This window comes from Cibotium barometz, chromosome 46, assembly GCF_041138505.1.
Source record: "Cibotium barometz isolate CiBa-2024 chromosome 46, ASM4113850v1, whole genome shotgun sequence".
In the NCBI taxonomy this organism is placed as follows: Eukaryota; Viridiplantae; Streptophyta; class Polypodiopsida; order Cyatheales; family Cibotiaceae; genus Cibotium; species Cibotium barometz.
The window spans coordinates 44,214,831-44,237,714 of NC_141091.1; the positions used below are offsets into that span (position 1 = coordinate 44,214,831).

Here is a 22,884-nt window from a genome sequence, read left to right on the forward strand (position 1 = left end):
GGCCACTGACTGAAACTGATGCAAAAGCTACCTGTAATGAAGCAAAGACTGAATAGAAAACAACTCGTGCTATGTAGCACGGTCCACAATAGAATACGTATGTTTGTTTTGTAGAAAACTGCACTGTCGAAATTTCTACAGAAAATGACGAAAACACCTGTGCAGAACTTGAAATGCAAAAACGGAGCCCGAAACGAGCTCAGATCCAATTTCAAGCGCAAGCGCTCGTGAAAGCTCACCTCAATCGGAGAACGTGAGTTGGAGGGTGCTGGCGGTGTAGCCCTGGGAGCCGATGTCTACTCTGATACCAATTGTTGGAATTAGGGTTGCAGGAAAGCACACAAAGCTTGGAGAAGAAGAAGCAAGAATGCACACAACACAAAGTGTATTAGATTGTGTCAATGTACAAAGATAAGTTAGCCCACGTATATACAAGCCGGGGAAAAAAACCTCCTAAAGAGGGAAAAAGTACCCCGACGGTCCTAAGTGTGTTCACACACATCACTGCTTATATATATGGCAACATTTCTCTCTCTCTCATTACATGTAAGATGCATTTATTTGAGAGTGAGCACACATGCGCATCCCCATCCATTAAAATTGAATTTAAAATAAAATTTAATTAATATATATGCGTATATATAAATTTATTTATATTTATAAATACACATATATATGTATGTATAGGTATATGTGTCTAATATAATAAAACATAACATTACATGTGTGTATGAGAGAGAGAGAGAGAGAGAGAGAGAGAGAGTTTCTATGTGTGAGAGAAAGTATGTGGGGGGAGAGAGTGTGCATTGCATGTGCGGAGAGAAAGAGAGAGAAAGAAAGTGGGGTGTGTATTTGAGAGAGACATTACATGTAAAATGCATTTATTTGAGAGTGAGCACACATCTCCACCCATTAAAATGTAAGATACATTTATTGGAGAGTGAGCGGAGTAACAAGTAGTAGGTGGTTGGTGGTGTACAGGTCATCTACGTGTTTCACTAATGAATAGGGTGTACACGACCATGGAGCTACCTTGCGTAACAAGTATGGGTTGAAATGGTGGTCGTGGGTGGTGGTATGGTGTAGTGCAAGAATTGAAGCATTTTGTGATGGAGGCCGGGAGAGTGGTGTCGGTGGAGATCAAAGAGCTGAGCTTCACGTACCCGGGCCTCGACGGGCATCCTCCTCCCGGATCCAAACCCCTCATCCACGACTTCTCCCTCACCCTTTGCTCCGGCGACCGATGCCTCCTCGTGGGCGCCAACGGCGCAGGTAATCATCATCCCCATCTCTAATCTTATACCTTAGGTCTCGCCACGGTCATAGAGCTAGGGTTTCTGCGTTAGCTAGGCAAAACTACCATTCACATCCTTCCCTTTATGTCTGGGCTAGGCAAAACCACCATTCTGAAACTACTCGGAGGGAAGCACATGGTGGACCCTGGAATGGTTCGTGTGCTGGGAAGATCTGCATTCCATGACACCACTCTCACATCTTCTGGCGACTTGGCTTACCTTGGTGGAGAGGTGCCTTGAAATCTCTTTGTATGTCTTTTGATGTCTAGGCTTCCATGTAACTGAAGTTGTCCTGTGACTGTACATGCAGTGGAGGAGGGATGTGGCTTTTGCAGGCTTCGACGTTCCTTTGCAGATGGACATATCAGCAGAGAAGATGATCTTTGGAGTGCAAGGCGTTGATCCTGGCAGGAGAGACAGATTGATTAAGGTGTGGAGGTCTGTTTATGCCCCCTATACTCTATGTGGGAGCGGAGAGTAGAAGTGATAATATGAGTTAAAACTATGCTGAATGAAATGGTTGATCTTCTGGTTAGACTATTGCATCGTCTCAATTATGCTGTATGGAATCTGGTCTTTGTCATTCTTCCAGGTATTGGATGTTGATCTGAATTGGCGTCTACACAAGGTGTCAGACGGGCAGAGAAGGCGTGTCCAAATCTGCAGGGGACTGCTGCGGCCGTTCAAGGTTTTAGTGATGAAACCAGCCATTTGAACATTCATTCAAGAAGCTTAATAGTACCTCCATGAAGCCTTTGTGGTCCTTTTTGTAGGTGCTACTACTGGATGAGATAACGGTTGATCTAGATGTGCTGGCTAGAGCCGATCTTTTATCATTCTTACTCTCGGAGTGTCAATGTAAAGGAGCAACAATTATATATGCAACTCATATCTTTGATGGCCTTGAAACGTGGCCATCACACATAGTAAGAAGGACTCTCCTCCCTTAAGGTTAGCTTCATCGTTATTGTTTGAATTTGAGGATTGACAACATGCATTACTGATATTTGTGTGTAAATGTTTCTCTAGGATGAGATAGATTATTTTGTTATCACTAACATTACACTCTCTTCTTCAAGCTCAATGCTTTCTTTGTTAAGGAGGATTATATGTGAGCATTAAGGTTGCTGATTTGTGAAGAAAAATGCTAAGTGGACCCCCCTCTTTGAATACTATGTGCAATTGTTATCATCTCCCTAGAACCTTGGAAGTTGCAACTCTAAATTGTGAGGGTTGGCTCTTGGCACTCATTTGGCTGCTTGGATTTTTTTGAGGTAATGTCTGAAAGTTGTAACTCAAAATTGTGAAGATTAGAGCCAATCAAAGAGTGAAGAGAAGGCTTTTGGCATAATAGATGCATTCACAACAATAATTATGATGAAGAGGAAGGATCAACTAAGTTATTGGGAGGAAGTTAGCTTTGGATGAGGTCTGGGTCATATGATCTATGGTATGAATTCTGAACTGTAAACTAATAATTACATGTTTGAGTAGAGTTCAATATAAGCAGTTTGCAATCCGCTCCTCTTCCCCTGTGCCTATCTTCTTCTATCCTCCAAGCTCCTCTTCTTGTCCCCTCTTCTTCCCCATTTCTTCTCCCTCAATATGCCGCAATTTCATACCTTATTTTCTAATTTGCCCGGATTATGCCTCAAATTTGCCAATTTGTGTTACTTTTGCCAACCAAATCCCAAATCCCAAAAACCTCAAAACGCACAAAACCTTGAAATGTTTCACGTGATTATGGGCTTCTTCCTACGTAGTGGGGTTGTGGGGACCTAGAGGGTTCACATGTGGGCTAAGGGTGCTAGCAAAAAGAGGTCTAGATTGGCTAAGAGCTTATAATTAATAACCTAGGGCTAATAATGGTTGGATGCTTATAAATTAAGTAAGGAAAGCTTATAAATAAAGCAAGGGCCAATAATAGCCGGGTTATTACTATGTAGGTGATGTTGGGGTCATTTATTAGACATAAGAGGTCAAGTAGTCACGTGGTGGCTTGGGGCTCCCAAGGAAGTGTGGAGGATGTCACATGCATCCTGCACTTGGATGCCATGTAGACATATTTGAACAAGAAGGTGCAAGACCTCGGGTGGAAAACTGGCCCCATGTGACAGAGTCACACGGGGACGCGGGGACGGCCCTTAGGGACGCGGGGGACGCAGGAAGTCGTCCCGGGGATGCGTTCTCGAAACGCGGGTCGGGCAGGGGACGCGGTGAGGGGACGCCTCCAATGGTCAGAAACGGGCAGAAAACGGGCAGAAACGGGCAAATTTCTAGCTATAAAAGAAGGCACACTTTAGGACTTTTCTCCACACTCAAGTTTGAAGCTTCAAGCCTCATTGCTCAAGCCTCAAGCTTCCAAAGTTCCAAGTTCCATTGTCCAAGCCTCAAGGCCCAAGTGGCAAGTTAGCCCTCTCTCTCTCTCTATACTATCTACATTGTGCCAACTTCCAAGCCATCTCTCTCTCTCTCTCTCTCTCTCTCTCTCTCTCTCCAAGTTCCATGATCCATCCCTCTTGAGACTTGCAAGCCTCAAGAGTTAAGTGGCAACTTGCAACTCTCTATTGCACCCTTCTTTCCTCTCTCTCACACTATCATCATTCATGGCATCTCAAGGTGAAGGCGCCGCCGCCACATCTTCCGTTGCGGGCTCTTCACGAAGGAGGCCGGCGGTGCACACATGGTCATGGTGGGATGAGGTCCACTACACTAGTCGTGGAGTGGGCGGTGGTTCAAGGGCATGGAATTGCAAGCTTTGTTCCTACAAGAGAAGTGGCGGCGCCAACAAAGTGCGAGCTCACTTTTTGCACGAGGCCGGTCATCAAGTGCAATTTTGCGCACGCATTACTTCTGAGAAGCGAGTGGAGCTTCTTGAGAAGCTCAAGGTTTATGAGGTGGCCGAGGCGGCAAAGAGAGGGCGACATGTTGCCGTTGATCCTCATGATGTGGTGAGAGCACAAGAGCAACCGACGCGAATGGAGGTGGAGAGGAACCCAAATCTTGCTTCAAGCTCTCAACCATGCAAGTCCACTCCATCCACATCGGGTGCCTCCATTCCCATCTGCCGTCAATCCACTCTTAACGAGAATTGGAACCCAAAATTGAAGGATGAGGTGGATAGGTCGGTGGCTAGGTTCTTCTACCACGACCACATTGCGTTTCAAGCGGCACGGTGAGAGTCGAGACTCAATTCTCTTCACTCTTTTTTTTTCTAATGTCTCATGCTTCAAAGCATTTGTCATATTGCCAAAAAAAGCTAACATGCTACATGGTTTTCCTTACTTGAAATAGGTCTCCTTACTTCCGTGAGATGGCCACAAAGATCGGGGAATATGGCCCCTCTTATGTGCCACCTTCATCGGAAAAGATTCGCACCACTTTGCTTGATAGGGAGAAGTTGGCCGTTGAGCACGCGGCGGTGGATACAAAGGCAACGTGGGAGACTAACGGAGTCTCTCTCATTGTAGATGGATGGAGTGACACGCGCAAGCGCTCATAGTAACCTGGACCGGCAGAAACGGTCGGTTCGGACCGGGTTGGAAACGGTGTTTTCGAGTTTCCGCGAGGTCAGAAACGGCAAGAAACGGAGTTTCTTTTGAATTTATTTTAGACGTGTAAAAAACATGCATAGAGACATCCTATTAAATAAACTTATGTCAAGAGATGCAAAAAACATGCATAGAGACCTCAAACAAGACACATCAAAGACTCAAGTGGACATTAGAATCATAACACTTAACAGAATGTAGATAATGGACATGTATGATGTCGCGGCAAATTCATGTGAACCATAAAAAACTGAAGGCTGACGGCTGAAGCATACATAGCGAGCTGCAAATTGTGATCATAATACATCATACATATCAGCAATGATCATCAAACTTGGGAGTCAGAGGTGCCCACTGTGGCACTGCCAATTTTCAAAATTAAATGGTTCAAAAACTACAAAATAACTGACATGCCGGCTGCCAAAAAAAAATGTACGGAAACGGCGTTTCCGCCGGTCTGCCGTTTCCGAAAACGGCCGAACCGTTTCCAGAGGGCGGAAACGCCGTTTTTGGTTACTATGCAAGCGCTCCATCCATGGAGTGGTGGCCTACTCAAGGGGCAAAGTGTACTTCATCGAGTCACATGATGCGAGTGGCATTGGGAAGGCCGTGGATGTGCTTGCCGCGGAATGGGCGTCCACGATCGAGGTCATTGGGCCAGAGCTTGTGGTCGGCATGGTGGCGGATGGAGAGGCGTCAAATAGGGCAGCCGGGACCATTATTGAGTCAATGTATCCATCCATCACAGTTTCTTTTTGCATGGCCCATTGTCTCAACAACCTCCTCAAAGACATAGGTGCCTTGCCATGGATTGCATCCACCATTGAGGAGGCTAACCAGCTTGTATCCTTTGTCCTCAACCACCAAAGGCTGCGACATGAGTTCTCTAAAAGGAGCACTCTTTCCCTCCTCAAGTATTTTGAGACAAGGTTTGCATACAACTTCCTCATGCTAGGCCGCTTGTCTACATGTGGCGGAGCCCTAAGAGGGCTTTTCCTTAGTGATGAATTTTCTGCCATGCCGCAGTCAAAATCGGCAACAGGGAGAACGTGCCGAGATCGCGCCGACGATGCCGCTTGGTGGGAGAAGGTGAAGACACTCGACGCCTTGGTCAAGCCTATTGTTCACCTTCTACGAGTCATTGACGGCCGTGAACCATGTATCGGCAAGGTCTATGAGGCCATGGATCGCATGATCGAGTCACTCCAGCAGCCTGTGTGCCAGACAGGGCCGAGTTTGAGGAGATCCACTCATTATGTGAGTCCAGGTGGAACTCCTACTACTCCCCTCTTCATGCGGCTGCCTTTGTGGTTGATCCAGAGTTCCAGGGCAGAAAGCAAGAGGCCGACAAGGAAGTAAGCAGGGGATGGCGGATCATTTTGGAGCGCTTAGAGCCCGACCCTACCATCAGGTGGAAGATCAGAGACCAGCTATCTCAGTACAGGACGCGGCAGGGATCTTTTGGATGTTTAGATGCACAGCTTGACCGCCTCAAGATTGGGTCTCCTCTTTGGTGGGAGGATTACGGATCAGATGGGCCGGAGTTGCAGCGCTTGGCTATTCGCATCCTTAGCCAGGCTGTGAGCTCTAGTTGCTTGGAGCAACTTTGGAGCGTTTACAGTCACATTGCCTCTAAGAAGAGGAACCGCCTTGAAGTGCAAAGGGCAAGTGATTTGGTTTTTGTGAGCGCTAACTTGCGCATGCTATGTGCGACAGCAACAGGGAAGGCAGATCCCTTCACTGAATGGGAGATGGCACAGCAGGATCTTGCAGCTCAGGAGCATCTTGAGGAGGTAGAGGAGGAGCTACAGCCTGAGGGGGAGGAGGAGGCTTCAAATTTCATCGACGACTTCGACTTCCAAGCCTCCCGCGAGGCTAGCACTTCAGGAGCTTGAGGCTTGACTCTTGAGCCTTGAGCCATCTCACCTTTTTTGTGCCCACTGCCAATGGCCATGATCTATTGTGATCTATCATCTATGATCTATCTAGTATCTCTATTTTGTACCCACTCTTTTTTGTAACCCTCACTGCCCATGAGGCATGTACTTATCTCTTTGTATCTATCAGACTATCAATCACATAATCAGTGTGCCATCGATGTTTTATTAGCGCATTTTGCTCAAAATGACTCTTGTTTTTTTGTCTATTTGGTGTAAAATTTTGTTCAAAGTGTGTCTCTATATGTATGTCATGCATACAACTCCTAGATTGCTTTTAAAAAAGAGGTTTTGTTTTGCCGTTCCCGACCCCGTCCCCGGGACGGCACTTCCTTGTCCCCGTCCCCGTCCCCCGTCCCCATGTGACTCTGCCATGTGAGCCCAGTCCGGGATGAGTCAGCCAGGTGTGCATTGTCCTGCACATGCGTCCAAGGTTAGGTGTGCATTGTTCTGCACATGAACCAGTGCCAATCCGCACTGTGAGTCTCCCTCTGGAATGGTGTCAGTTGCTCTGTGTGTTTGGTCTGTGACTAGATGCCAAACATCTGTGTAGGGGATATAGGTTGCATGTAGAAGGGGGTATCCCTTACGGCTACCCCAGAAAGGGGTATTATATCCCATGTTTGGGCAGAGGGGCCAGGGCAGGCTGTTGGCCAGCCCAAGAGGGCTTGGCCGGGCAGCCGACTAGCCTTTGGGCTAGCCCAGCCAGTCGGCTAGCCTATAGGGCAGCTAGGACTGTAGGCGGCTAGAGCATAGAGGTTGCCCAAACAGGCTGGCAGCCCAGCCAGGCGGCCACGGCAGTAGGTGTGAACACGTGGTATTATTCAGCATTTCATGCTTATTAAACAGGTCGTGGGTCTCTGTTTAGCAATCTGACCTTGATAAAACAACCGACTATCATCTTTATGTTAGCACATTCATCCCCAATTTTTGCCCGTTTTTGGTGTCCTTTTGGTCCCTTTTGCATGGCCCTTGATAGTGGGCTGGCCACTCCTATTTTACATATTTTTTTGGGATTTTTCCCAGCCTCTATGGTTTTTTCCCAGTCGGCCAGCTACTGATGTCCAATCGGCTAGCATATGTAGCTCCAGTCGGCCAGCCCTCCCCACCTATAAATAGGTGGGTTGGCCTCTCACTTTTTCATCTTGTCTTGTATATCTTTTGCTCCCTCACTTATGAGACTGCTTGTGTCTCTTGCTTGGGACTGTATTGCTGCAGTATATTCAGAGTAGTTGCTCCATATCTCTCTCTCTTGCACTCTCTATTCAGCACACTCTAGTGCTCTATTGCTTCCGCTCTGTGCACTCTTTCATGGTATCATTGCTCATGGTTCAGCGATTCCCTCTGCTACCCCAGATTTAGCCCTATTTACAGCCCCTTATCCTCTGCGTTTTTCATAGATTTGCAGCCTTCTTCTTGCTGCGTTTTCTGGACAGCTCCTGCTGGTGGGTTTTCCTTCAATTTGGCTTCATCGCTTGCAGCCTGAAGGTAACTTTTCATCAGCGTTTCATTCCTACTTGGAGTTTGGATCTAGGCGGCCTGTTTTTTCAGGACAGCAGCCCCTCTTTGGCTGCGTTTTCCTCTCCGCGGTGGACATTCCCTTTTGCAGAGGGGGATTGTGGTGGTTCGGGCTTTGGTGGCACCCTTGGTACCTGTGGAGGACACTTCTTCTAAGATTGTGCATATTTCTGAGATTGAACCCAAGCTTTTGTGATGGCTGCTCCGACTACTCTTCATATGTTCTCTGAGTCTACAAAGTTGGATGGTTCCAACTACACCTTATGGAAGGTGAAGGTGAAATCGGCCTTGCGTGGATCTTTGGGATTGGCTTGTTACACCAGCCAATGCCACCCCTCCCACCCTTGCTTCCAGTGGTGTGACTCATGCACATATTGATATTTGGCAGGCGAATGATCGTCGCGTTTTCTCCTTTGCAGATGCTGCACATGAAGTTTGGAAGGCTTTTGCGGATCTCTATGAGATTAAGTCTCTGGGTTGGATTTTGGCGTTGGAAAAGCAACTTATGAACTTATCAGTTTTCGCCTTTCCATCTTTATTTGCGTTCATCTCGAAGATGAAAGATCTCCGAGACGAGCTTGTTGTTTGTGGCAAGGACATCTCTACAGAGGACATGGCTATTCGACTTTTCTCCAAGCTTCCAGAGAGGTTTGATGCATATTTTCAGTCTCTTGTTTCTTCTCCTCGTCTTGTTCCAGTTACTTGGGAGGAAGTTCTCCCCTCCGCTATGCAGATTGAGTCTTGCTTTGAGGAGCGGACTGGCCCCTCTGGTGGCCCTAACGGAGCTTTGGATGCGCGGGATAAAGGAAAGAATCAACAAAAGAAAGGGAAAGGGGGTTCTGACAAGAACTTCAAGGATACCGACAAGGATAAAGACAACATCAAATCTTCTAAAAACAAAGACATTGAGTGTCATTATTGTGGCAAGAAGGGTCATAAATCGCCCCAATGTCACAAGAAGAAGCGGGATGAAGTAGCAAAGAACTCTTCCTCTACAGCGGTGTCTCATACCAAGAAGGATGATGGCATTCTTCTATTAGGAGGTACTCGTCGTATACTTGCTCCTCACCACCAATTGATGCCGGAGCAGAAAACACAGCCACAACTCCCCAACTTGCTGCTGTAGAACAAAACCTAGCGAGAAAGGGCTGGCCGACAGCAAGAGGGTGTCTGGACCAGCAAAGACAGCAGGGTATACAAAAACGCAGCAACTGTTATCACTGATTAGCAGTCGGGAGAAGCTATGAAAGAAAACGCCGCAAGGCACAAATGAAGAAAATGGCGAGCAGATTGCAGAAATATGGAGCAACCGGAATCTAAGCGAATAATACATACCATGGAGAATGCACAGGCGGAAGTATAAACTGAACTAGAGAGAGTAGAGAGAGCTTGTGGACAAGATAACCTTTTATAATAGCAAACATCTTTACAATGGCAATAGCGAGCAAGAGATGCTGAACAAGGATTGGATGGTTGAAGTGAGCAAAGGGCAGACTCCTTATATAGTAAAGGAATGACCTGGCCGACTGCCTGTAGAACAGGCCGACCAGCTCACGACCTACCACACAAGGAAAAATACATAAAATACCATAAAATGGCTACAACCCCATAACACTGAGATGCACTAATTCTAACAAGTGGTGCTTCTGCCCACATGACCAATCAGGCCCATATCTTGGAGGACTACCAAACTCTCTCTTCTTCAGTTCGTATCGGCGACAACTCTTCGCTTCCTGTCACACCGGTGTTGGTAATGTTTCTTTGAGTTCCTCTGCCACCTTACATGATGTTTTATATGTACCACGAACTTCCAAAAATCAGTTTTCAATTTACAAAGCTTCTCAGAAGGGACTTGGTGTGTACTTTGATGATAAGGTCATTGAAGTGATCGACAAGAAGACTCTCCCGGTTGTTGCCAATGGAGTCCATGATGGAAATGATCTTCACAAGCTATAGTCTGAGATTCAAAGGGTACCGCTTCTGGGATCCGGAGGTTGATGACATCATCATTTTCTGTGATGCTCAGTTTGATGAGAGCTTGTTTGGCATCGACTCCCTCTCCACCTGTTGTATCTTTTGACTTTCTGGATGATTCATTCCCAGTCGATGTTAGTGATCTTATACCTCTTCCACATCCTCCTCCTCCTCCTCCGCCTCCTCCTGTTGCAACTCCGGTGCGAGCTGCTACTTTACAACCACTAGTTCATGTTGCACCAACTTCTACAGCTCCCAGTCTCTCTACGAGTCCTGCTTTGACTCCGGGATTACCCCCACTAGTGCTTACCTCATCACCCCTCCTAGCAGCATCGGATGAGTCCTCTACTGCAGCTGGATCTTCTTCTTCTTCACGCTTTGAGAGGAAGGCTGGCCTACCTCGGTGGGTTGAGCAACTCTTTAGAGATTCTGGTCTTACTGATGCACAGCTCCATAACCAGATCTCTACCACCATCCTTGGACCTCGCCGTTCATCTTGGGCTTCCACATCTCATCACACAGTGAATTATGCCCTCATGAGTTCTCTTCAAGAGATCGATGAGCCTGAGAGTCCAGAGGAGGCTCTTTCAGAGCCGCAATGGCGGCAAGCCATGGAAGCAAAGATGTCCTCCATTGAGAGGAATCACACTTGGTCTTTGGTGCCATGGCCTTTACATCGTCGTGTGATTGGTGTGAAATGGATTTTGAAAGTCAAGTTTCATGCAGATGGTACTTTGTATAAGTACAAAGCCCGCCTTGTTGCTCGAGGATATGCTCAGAAGGCAGATGAAGACTTTGATGAGACATTTGCTCCTATAGCCAGGTATAGCACCATCATGATTGTTTTGGTTGTGGTTGCACACTTCAGATGGCCCGTGTTTCAGATGGATGCCAAATCCGCTTTTCTGAATGGAGATTTAGAGGAGCAATTTGCTGTACTAATTCTTTCTATTTGCTACTTCCCTTAGTGCTAGGCTTTATTATGGCTGAGTCTGCCCTGCATCTCTGGAGGTTTGACAGAAACTCAATACGAAGGCCTTTGTGTGAATATATGCTCCTATGTGTGTGTGTGTGTCTGTGGAGTGCGTGTGTGAGAGCATATCTTGATACAGAGTTCTACACCCACTATTGGGCAGCGATGACGTTAGTGGGGATGTCGTAGTATCTAGTCCATACTATGCATAATGGAGTTGATATTTATATAGTCTTGTGGGTTGACTACCATGAGTATAGAACATACATGTTCCTAAAAGGTGAATTTCAGGATTGAGGTTGCCTCTTCGTAGTCATGAGGAGTTGGTTGACTCTGAGTTAGCTGATGACACAGCCCAGGCTTCACATATATGCTTATGTTCCTTCTGGGTAGCACTAGAGGAGTTCTGTTTGGCAGCAGGAGCTCTCATTAATTGGCACAAATCTGTTGGTTTTTGGGTTAGTGATTCACCGAGAGTTAATTGGGGTGCAGAGCTTGGTTTTACTTGGATCAGCAGGATGCTCTACTAGATATTTGGGATGCCAAGTTGGGATTGATATTTCTCCTGCACAGCAGTTTGCTCCGGTACTTATGAGTATCCGGAAGAAGCTCCTCCATTGGAGCTCCAAGAGATTAGATTTAGCCTCCAGAGCTAATTAGGTTTTGCTTGCCTCAGCTTGGTTTATTGCCTCTTGCTGGTGCTTCTCTCGTGCGTGCAATGGCCAATTGCGGAGATTGATCCACAATTTTCTCCGGTCGGGCTTCGACGGCACCTCAGACACTCGTGCCAGGGTAGCTTGGCTCACAGTTATTCAGCCCAAAAGAGAGGGGGGCTTGAATATTATCGATCCGGATGTTCAGTGCAGGGCGTTGCTTTGCAAACTTGTGGTCAGAGGTTTCCTACCAGGCACTGAGCCCTGGAAGGATGTTTTCTTGTCTTAGATTTCCAGATGTACATCCAGGGTCGGGAGAGACTTAATGCCCAGCACACGTTTTTTGTTCACAGAGGTTGATATTAGGGCACCATCTTCCCCTCTTATTGCAGCCATTGTCAGAGCATGGAGAAGCATGATATATTTTTTGCAACAAAGGCTTCTTAGGTCTTTGGACGAGGTTGACCGACAACCTATTATGTGGAACGAGTTCATTAGGGATGAGGCTGGTCGGCCACTTGGTGCATCTCGTTATATGCAATGGTCAGGATGGGGGAGATGCGCATACATAGTTCTTGCTTGGAAGACCTTTGCATCCACTCAGCATCTTAGGGGCTCTCGCATTCGTATTGATCAAATTGATTCAGCTATTCCGTATGAGTGGCTTTCTGGGACCTTTCACGGAGACTATCATCCGAGTTGGCTGGGAGTTTTTTTGAGGATAGGCATACCTCTGCAAATCATTGCTCTCCCGGGCCAGGAGGATACAGATTGCCTCATTTATTCTATCATGCTTGGTGGGAGATTGAGGAGATGTAGTATGGAGGAGATTATCCCATATACTAGGCTTAGTCTAGTGAGGATTGTTGGTCGCTCGAGGAAGCACTGGTATATTGACCCTTCTCCTCAGATAGTGACTCATGGCTCTTGGTGTTTGTGGCTATAAGGTGGCAGTCCTATCAGATATCTTCAGTGGGGTCCAGGAGAGTGGGAGTGGATTGATGCCTTCGATCCTTTGAAAAGCCTTCCTTTTTTCAGTTCCACTGTTCGGAATGCCAGGCTTCTCCTCACTCGACAGATGCATAGGATCCTTACTCTCAGGCTTAATTGGGAGAGCTATGATATTTCTCCAGTGATACAGCGCAGATATTGGCATAGACTTTGGCACTCATACAGAAGGAGCCTGATCTCTTATTTCTTTTGGTTATTCTTACATGGTGGTCTCCCCACCAATCAGTGGAGATCAGTTTTCGGTGTAGCATCTTCCTATCCTAGATGTGCAAGAGATTCTGAGTCCGTACAACATTGTCTATGGGGATGCTGCATTGCACAGCAGATTTGGGGTCCTGTAGCCCAACTTATGGGCAAACTGAGTGGCCCAGCCATGCATGTAACTTGGGGGGCAGTTGCTTGGCTCTCCCAGTCCGGTCCGCAGCTTTTTTATGAGGGTAGTGGTACAGATTTTGCTTTTTTCATTCGTAAAGGTATTGCCTAGCATGGTTTATTGCAAGATGTTCCTCACTTTGATTATACACCTCCTAGACAGAGGATTGACACCAGTTAGGAGATTATTGCCAGTATTACAGCATGGTAGATCTGGAGAGCTAGATGCACGGAGGCTATTGAGGGTGTCCAGATTTTTGGGTCTCAGTGCATTAGTACTGTATGGGGTGATATCATCCACACTCTTATGGCTACTTGGGTTCGCATTCAGGGGCCCTCTCGTTTTGCGCGGGCGAAGCGTGTGATATTTATGCGGGAATGGGACCATGGCATCTTCTTTTCCTCTAGTACCACAGGTCTTACATGGCATCATGATGCTCCTCAATGGTTGAAATCACCTGTATTATGCGGAAGCTTCGGAGAAGGATCGGTACTTCAAAACTCAAAAAACAGCACTCTTTTCGCGACGGAATTAACGCACCAACTGAAAGACGATGTGCAGAAAATAGAGAGAGAAGGGGGAGATGGAGAAGGACACAGTATTGGGTCCCAATTACCCTCTGTAGGGCCCCCACCACGGATGGTGTATTTGCTTTATTAGAATGATGTAAATCTGAAACAAATACAAAGTACTTGACCTTTTCTTGGCTGGAAAACCTGCCCTTGACCTTCAGTCCTTCACCCCTTAGCTTTAGCAAACCCTTGGCTGTCCTGGCCCTTGAATGCTTGAGGCTCTTGGTGAATTATGAGATAAATGATGGGATTATGGGCTGGGGTATTTATACTACTCCCTTCATGCAGTCGGCTGGCTTCAGGACAGCCCACGACTGAGTATTTTTAATAAAATACTCACACACTTTAATAAAGTGTTTTCACACTTGTTTAGACCCTGTCCAGCCTGCGCATGCTTCTGGGACAGCCCCTGGCTGCTGGGCATGCTGCGCAGAGGTGTGGGACTGCCCCCCACACCTGGCCGCCTGCTGTTTTAGGGCTTTAATCTCTGTCGGCTGCCTGTCCAGAGGCTCTGGAGCTGGCCGACTGCCCCTCCAGCCCTTGCCTTGGCTGGTGGGCAATATCTTGGGCCCTCCTGCCCCTTGGGGATGGTTCTATACCTCCCCCATGCCCATTCTACAAGTGCAAATGCAAGTACCTACACTGGGGTAGCCCTATGGGCTGGCCCCATCTCTACATGCAACCTACATGCCTACAGAGGCCTGGCATCCAGTTGCAAACCAGATACGCAGCACATCTGACATCATTCCAGAGGGAGACTCACAGCGCGGACTGGCACTGCTTCATGTGCAGGACAATGCACACCTGACCTTGGACTCATGTGCAGGACGATGCACACCTGACCTCGGACGACTGAGATGGATCCCTGGCTGACTCGTCCCGGACTGGGCTCACATGGGACCAGTTCACCATCCCAGGTCCTGCACCTTCTGTACAGAAATGTCTACGTGGCATCCAAGTGCGGGATGCACGTGACATCACCTTACATATTGGGGTGATTCTATTCTTTTCCGGCTTATGGCTGTGATTGTTGTATGTTTTTCTCATACTTCATAGAAGTCTCTTTTTGAAAAAAAAAAGGTGAATTTGGGCATGTTCTTGGATTCATCTAGGTATATATATATTTAGAGGAGGAAGTTTATGTTGAGCAGTCTCCTGGTTTTGTGATTTAGGGATAGGACACCCTTGTGTATCTTCTGAAGAAGGCTTTTTATGGTCTCAAACAGGCATCCAGTGCTTGGTATCAGAAGATTGATGCCTTCTTGTTCTCTCTTGGCTTTGAGAGGACATATGCTGACAACAATCTCTATGTGCATGGGAATATTTGTGTCATTGTTTTGTATGTTGATGACCTCATCCTTTCTGGCTTAGACAGTACGTTGGTCACATAGGTTTAGTCCAAGCTTTCAGCGACGTTTGAGATGATTGATCTTGGCCTTCTTCATTATTTTCTTGGGCTGGATGTTTGGCAGAAAGATGACTGTATCTTCATTTCTCAGTAGAAGTATGTGAAGAAGTTGCTCTCACTTTATGGGTTCTCAGATTGTACATCTCTCTCTTGTCCCATGGATCCCAATGCCAAGTTATCCAAGGAGGATGATACACCCTTGGTAGATTCCACAAAGTACCGGTAGATTGTTGGCTCATTGCTTTACCTTGCCAACACCCATCCAAATATCTCCTAAGCTGTGAGTGTTGTCAACCAATTCTCATCAGCGGCTCGAAGGGCTCATTGGCAGGCAGCCTTGAGAGTTCTTTGTTATCTTTGAGGTACTTCAGATTATGGCATCACTTATTCCAGTGGTGTTGATTTGGTTGGTTTCACAGATTTTGATTGGGCAAGATGCATTGATACTCTGAGGTCTATATTTGGAAATTGGTTCTGCTTGGTACTGGATTGGTTTCTTGGAAGTCTCAAAAGCAAAGGACTGTTTTTGCTTCTTCCACCGAGGGTGAGTACAAATCCTACCTTCTCTCCTCCATTGAGGCACTTTGGATTCATCAAATTCTGGAGCATTTGTGCTGTGTCGATACTTCCCCAGTTATCATCTTCTCGGATTCTCAGAGTGCTATTTCTCTAGCTCAAAATCTTGTGATACGGGGACGATCCAAGCATATTGAGATGCATTATCATTTTGTACGCGATTGGATTGAGTTGGGAATTCTTCGGTTGGCCTATTGTTCTACCAAGGACAATGTGGTTGATCTCTTCACCAAACCACTTCTGAGAGCTACTTTGGAGGTGTTACTTCAGCGTGCTGGTATTGGACCGCTCCTTTGGCGTTGAAGAAGTGTTGGAATATATTATATGCAGAGGGTCTACATCACCTTTTTCATGCTTGTACTGGTCATTTTATGAGACCTTGCATTGGCATATTTAGTAGATATTATTTGGGATTTTTCTACCGTTTTTAAGACATTTTACAACATTTTATGCTATTGGACAGCTGTTGGCCTACTACAATTGGCCGACCAGCTCTCTGGAGGGATATATAAGGGTGCTCACCCTTCCCCTCAGTTTTCATCTCGTTCTTGCATATCTGCTGGAGGTCATTGGCTGTAGCAACCGTCTCTTATGCTTGTAAGCACCTACGGGCTTCCCTCGTGCTCATTTTCAGCAATAATCAATTGTTTCCAGCCTTCTACAGTTTGTGCTTTGGGCCTACAACCTACGATGCTCTTTCTTTCAAGAAGAAGAGAGAGATGATGAGATGTCCACCTTACGTGTTAGGTAGAGAGGGAAGGTGAGTTGGAGTCCAAGCTGGGAATGACACATGGTTGGTTGCCCTCTTTGAACAAAGGGGATAAGGTTTGGGGCGTGGACATTAAGCTTTGTCCACCTCGGGACATCAGTGTGTGCGAACACAGGGTTGGTCATAATTTATAAGTGAGTTTTGGTTGTCGAAAACTTAATAAAGTGTGCACAAACTCACTTATATATTAATACTAGATCCTAAGGCTCAATTTTGACCAACGCTTACCAGTTGTCACATTCCACATAACCATGTCAACAGATAGTTTCACATGCATGGTTCACGGGCAGTCGTCCCCTTATCCGGAACTACATATTGGTCAAGCAAGCATGAAAACAACATGAAAATTTAATGTACAGGCAAGCGCATAAAGATGCTATGCAATGCAACATTAGTATGGACAATCCTTGTTCATGAGACTACCAAAATAAACGTGTTTCATGCCAGTACACGAGGTACAAGACCCAGTGGAACACCAATCTCCTAGCCATTTTTGGGCATGTACACACAAGCACAAGTCCCAGTGGAAAGTCAAATCCATAGTATCATATGGCTGGCATCAATCCCTTGTATAACAGCCATGGACGCCAGTCCGATGTATATACATAATGAGAAAGCAAGGGTGGACTATTTGGGTGGTCAAATGGTGACATTTAGGGCCAGCATAAAACTCCCCATCAATTTTTGTGTATGTCCCATGTCCTCGAATAATCTGAAGAGAACATACAACTTCTAGCTACTTTTCACCCCACCAAATTGGAATGAATGTAATGTGACTAAAAATCCACGCAATCCCATTAATAGATGTCATGTGCATGCACATGTACACGTTGATCCCAAGGCTGATCCTTGAAGGGCAAGAATAGGACTAGATTTAGGAGCCCTGCAGCTTGATTGGCAAGGAAGGTGTGGTGGAATGGACCAAGAGGGCTGTTGGCGAGCAATGATTGAGAATAATTGGTGTCGGATTGTAACATGCGTTGCAAGAGCGTGTTCATGATTAATGCTAAGCAAAGAAGATTAATGCTAATCCTATGTTTAGCAAAGACAGAAGAGAAGGAGAGAGAGACCTAATCTAGTGTATACATGCTATATATACAATGATCTGGTTGATTTACTACTTTGTGCAAATGATCTTGTTGATTCACAGCTTTGTGCAAATGATCTTGTTCATGATGCATACCAAAGATCTTTGTAATCCTCTATTTGCAATCGGACAAGAGAAGCTCTTGCTAATCCACTATTGTGTCCTTGCTGCCTTGCAGACTCTAACAAATGGATTCTCTTGATCTTTGAATGATGATTCTAATGAATGCGTAATGATCGTATTTATAGAGGAAAGGTACGAATTCGTAATCAAGTCGATTTTTCCTATTTTTCGTACAAAACATTGTCCAAAAAGTCATATGTTGTGTCCAAACTATGCCCAATAGGTGTCCCAACCATTGGGCTTTGACTTGGGCACTTCCGGGAGCCTTGAGGGCTGCAAAATCCGCTCCAAATTTGTCCCTAAATTTTCCCATATATTTGCTAATGAGAATATACATGTCTATGAGCGTGGGATTAACGGATGCACATGACGTCCCTTCCTGCTAAGCTTGGAGTACTGGGGTAATCCATACACCTTTGCTCCGATTCCATTCCAGTCCAATTGAAAACTGCATTTCATATCCATTGGCTCAATCTCCAAGCTCTCAAACTTGGTCTTCAAGTTCTTTCCGTCTTTGGATCTTCTAAATTACATGTAGTCTCTTCCTCCTCCTCACAGGATTCGGAGAGGTTTTCTGGAAGCTCCTTTGAAATTGTCGTGACGACCACATCCTCTTCCAAATAGGATTTGGAGAGATCCACCTCCTTGGAAACTATTGGGTTGACCTCATCCTCCTCCAAATAGGATTTGGAAAGATCCACCTGCGTGATCTGCGGTTCTGGTTCTTGTTTGGCTTCTGGCTCTAGCTTTGGCTCTGGTTTTGGTTCCGGTTCTGGCTTTGGCATATGCATCCCGGGTCATGGCACCTCCTCGGAAACACCTCTTTTTGTGAACATGTCTCCCGAGAACTCTCGTCTTAGAAGCTCTCTTCTCGTTGCGTCAATGCTCTCAGTCTTGGGTTGTTTCACAACCCGAGGTGATTCCTCCTTGGCCTTTGTTGATGCTGCCATGAACTGTGCCCATGTTTCCTTGAGATGTGCCCAATTTTGCTCGTACAAAAGCTGGGCTTGACGGCCGCCTGAGCTGCCATCGTACGCCCGGCCGCCATACTGCCTGCTGTCTGTGCGCTGCTGCCGCCTACCTGGCTGCTGCCTGCTGTGCGCCGACTGAAGGAGCTGCTACCACCTGCGCAGACTGTGTTGCTGCCTGCACTTGTCCGCGGCTGCCTGCTGTTCTGACAGCCGCTGCCGTCGACTGCCAGCTGTGAGCCTCCTGCTGAACGGTGTGCCACTGACTGAACTATACCGTACATCTGCCATCCGTGTTGACTGATTGTTGCCGTACAACCGTCTACGCCGATTGACTACTGTTATGTGCCGGCTACCGTGCTGGGGTGGACTTGGACCTGTCCTGATCCATACATCTGCTGTACAGCCTTCTTGTGGACTGTTACTACTCCGGATCGGGCATCTGACCTACAACTGAACATCATAAGCTTCGTCAACTACCCTTATCATTCCTATGTACCACTGTACGAGCTTGGGGCACTTTGGATTTGGTACTAGCCCGGTGAGAGATCTTGTGGGCCATCCCCGTGGTGTGCTCGGCATCAGATCTCGTGCCTTGATATCGATTTCGACTTGGGTTTCTACATTGGCATATTTGTTTACTTTTGTATTCATTGATGTATTGATCCTGGCTTGTGAGCCCATGGATGTAAGGGCAAAGGAGGAATTAGTCGGATATGCATGACAGGGGAGCTCCCAACACTCTGGGTTGAATTATATCAATTCCTTGCTTTCATATTCTTAGATGTAGGCTTAAGGGTCTTAATGTCTTTTCCTCTACTGCAAGGCTAGGGGGAAACGTATAGGCGAGTTTCATGAGTAGCAAGGTGCACTGTTTTCAAAGTTGAACTAGTTTAATGGCAGCAAGCAATTACGTGGGTCATGTCTAGTGGGGGAGCAAATAATAATGATCTCTCATTTATATCTAGTGTGGCTTTCACAGTAACTTTGCATTACTGTAAGATGAGTTTGCTGAGTTATGCTCTAATAAGTGATGGTGGTATGGTAGTCTGCAAGCTTAAACCATCTCTTTTTGTTGCGAATGCTTTTTAACAAAGCTTGAGTTTCATTGTTTTAGGCATACGTGGCTCAAGGAAAATTGCAATTTGCAAAGCCATTATCAGATATTGAAGAAGTGAAGGAGATCTCTCTTATGGTGAATATTCATGTCCCCTTCCAAAAGGTTTGTAATTATGTAACATGTCTTAAGTTATTAAATCAAAACTGCAACTGTAATATTCAGAGGGTAGTAGAAAGATGGCTACGAAAGGAAATTGAAGATCAGAGAATGAAACGAAAGGAGAGGCGAGAAAAAGGTGAACCAAACGTTGACAGTAGCTTTACAGAAGGCAAAATGAAGGTGTTGAACAATGGGTGGGCAGGTGGGCGGCTCCACTCTACTTTAGCGGGGGAAGGGGCTTACAACCTCAGTTCAAACCGTGTCTTGCGGCAGTAAAATTATGCTGCCTGTATGTGGATAAGGCCTTTTCATGCTTATCCTGTGCTTGGGGGCCCATCTCAGCCATGGACGTAGCCCAAGCCCTGGGGCAGAGTCAAGCGTGTTAAGTGCCATGATCTTTGACTCTTTCTCAAGTTATTGTTGTATTCTTTCATGACGTAGCTCCAAAGATTAACCTTAGTGTCATAGCATCAGTACATGCTAGACATGCCATGCAGGCCTGAAAGCAAAGCTCTTAAATCAAATCCAAGGCCATTCAATTTTTAAATGAAACTCGGAAAGGTAACATGTGGCTCTTTCTCGATTCTTGTCTCGTCATTTGTGAAGAAACTCGTCTAGTTCAGGATCCATTCAACTATCCGTTCATGATGTATAAATATAACTTGGATCCACTAATCATCATCTCTCTTGTCCATTTGAGCATTTTAGCTGTAAATCTGCAAGGGAGAAACTTTAAATTTAAGAGTTTTGGGTGCTCCTTGTGATGCCTTATGGTGAATAAGGGTAAAGGTTTGTGAACAACTCTATCTTGCATCATCTCTTGACTGTTTTACAATGTTGGTATACATTTTTGTCACCCATCATACTTGAGGCATGTCTTGTGTGATCGATACCATTTACCTCTTAGGCGTTCGTGTTATTTTTGTAATTGGATTGAAATCTCAACATGAAGGTTGCCGGTTCTGCCGGTGCTCTAATGCAGGAAAGTCATGCAGTGGCCTATGAATCCAGAAAACTCAGAACACATGAGAGGAATTATCTGGTACTTACTCTCTACTAGAAATGATTCTCTAGCTGCGAGGATACCCCACCAACCAAGTAGTAGTAGAAAGATCTGTATACAAGTCCGAATGAAGGTCTCAAAATTTTAGCTTTCTCCATGTCTCTAAGGCGTTTTTGGATTAATGGATGATTGGGAGTAGGCCATTGAAATATCGCTTTGCATTTTTGGTAAATATATTCCGAGTTCTTAACGAATAAGAGTGTTTTTTAAAGGTTTTATTTTAGTATGTAATGATTAATGCTTGAAAAAGTCAAAGAAATGATGGCCTTCCTTGTCCTTTCTATTTGCATGCATTCACCCATGTCCTATTTAAAGTCTCACAATTTTCTATAAAAGGCCTGGCTAGCTCTGCTAGTAGAGGGAGTAGAAGGAAGAGGATGGAGGGGGGCTCATGTACCAAGGTTGTGTATTAATTAAATGCCATTGAGTGGCATTTAATTAATACAACTACGATAAATTAAGTGAATAGAATTAGCATTGATTGGGAATATGTACCTCAAAAAATAGGTGATCACAAACACAAGTACATTCCATTAATTAGAATTTTCAATGTGAAGGTTTTTTATTTGTCCTTGCTTAGTAATATCATCGAATCCTTAAAGATTTTAATTGTTGAGTTGTCATGCTCTCGCCTATTCTCGACATGGTTCGTCTATTCACCTTCATGGTTGTTGCTTCGATGGAGGCAGCCTCTCTCATGAAGGAGAGCATGGCCTCTCTCATTCTTTGTTATGAGACACAGGAGTTCCATGTTCAGCCTCTCTTTCACTCTCTGTCACCACCCCACATGAAAGCACAATCTCTTTGTCTATTTTGCTCTGTTTGCGCACACTCTCAGTTCTCCTTGTCATACCTTCAACATGTCTGTTGAGGCATGGCATGGCATGCACGCTAGAGCACCCTCTGTGTAGGTAACAATCGAGGTGTTGTAGCCATTTTTCTTTTTTGAAAGAGTGAGATTCCTTTACTAAAAAAGAGGAAAATAAAGCTCATTATTTTTTCTTCTTGTTTAACCATTAATGAAGACTTGTAATGATTTTATTATGACTATAATTTTTTTATGTACACATCTGCTACTCAATTGATTGTCTCTAATATCCATTCAATTAAGGGTTAGTAAAGAAAAAATGACCCGTTGCATATGAGTCCAAGATTCCCAAGATTCCCAAAATTTTCAAAATTCATTCCTTTGTATATTGGACCTCAAATTTGTATGTCCTAATTTGGACTAATCCACAACTCTAGCAATTTCTAACACTTGTCTTGTACAATTGATAGGTTTTTTGTCACATAATTAAATCATTGATAAGTAATTATTATAGATTTACTATCACCACAAATCATTCAAGATTAGCCACACTTTCAAGCATAATTAGTCCCAAATCAAGAACATTTTGGTCTCAAGAGTGGGTAATTCATGTAAATTTTTGTAAATATAAAAAACCAAAAGTTAATAAATTATGTTTCGACACTTGATCAAGTTCATCCACTTCACATATAAAGGTTGTTTTCTCCCCATATGTATCATTGAGCTCTTAAATAATGAAATCATGATAAATTATTATAAACATCCCCATCATTTCTCCACAAAAATTGCACTTGGTTAGGCTTTGCTAAGCCTTTAATTAGCTCTGCACATTGTCTTGGATGCATCAATTTGGTCATAAAGTTCCTTCCATTGAAGAGTATTTGGTGATAAAGTTTCTTCCATTGTGATCATTAAATAGTACCTACTTATCAAGCTTGCATATTTTCTTTGATTGACTCCAATTAGAAGTCAACTTTCTTAAGGACTTACACGAGTTCTTACCCCA

General features: G+C 45.2%; 1 protein-coding gene across 1 annotated transcript; it reads left to right on the top strand.

Annotated features, from left to right (window-relative positions):
- Positions 1 to 957: 957 nt before the first annotated feature.
- Positions 958 to 20,746, top strand: ABCI20 (non-intrinsic ABC protein 9). Its single transcript, XM_086784142.1, has 7 exons — positions 958 to 1,272; positions 1,393 to 1,526; positions 1,606 to 1,725; positions 1,888 to 1,983; positions 2,069 to 2,221; positions 19,906 to 19,983; positions 20,071 to 20,746. Exons 1-7 carry the CDS (start codon positions 1,110 to 1,112, stop codon positions 20,281 to 20,283), a joined length of 957 nt encoding a protein of 318 aa, XP_086640268.1. The 5' UTR covers positions 958 to 1,109; the 3' UTR covers positions 20,284 to 20,746.
- Positions 20,747 to 22,884: the final 2,138 nt, after the last annotated feature.

Bases quoted from the DNA above. Each gene is read 5' to 3' on its own strand.
- ABCI20 (XM_086784142.1), top strand. From the start codon at position 1,110: ATGGAGGCCGGGAGAGTGGTGTCGGTGGAGATCAAAGAGCTGAGCTTC. The intron at 1,273-1,392 runs GTAATCATCATC...TGTCTGGGCTAG, and splicing joins CGTGGGCGCCAACGGCGCAG to GCAAAACCACCATTCTGAAA. The intron at 2,222-19,905 runs GTAAGAAGGACT...TCATTGTTTTAG, and splicing joins AAACGTGGCCATCACACATA to GCATACGTGGCTCAAGGAAA.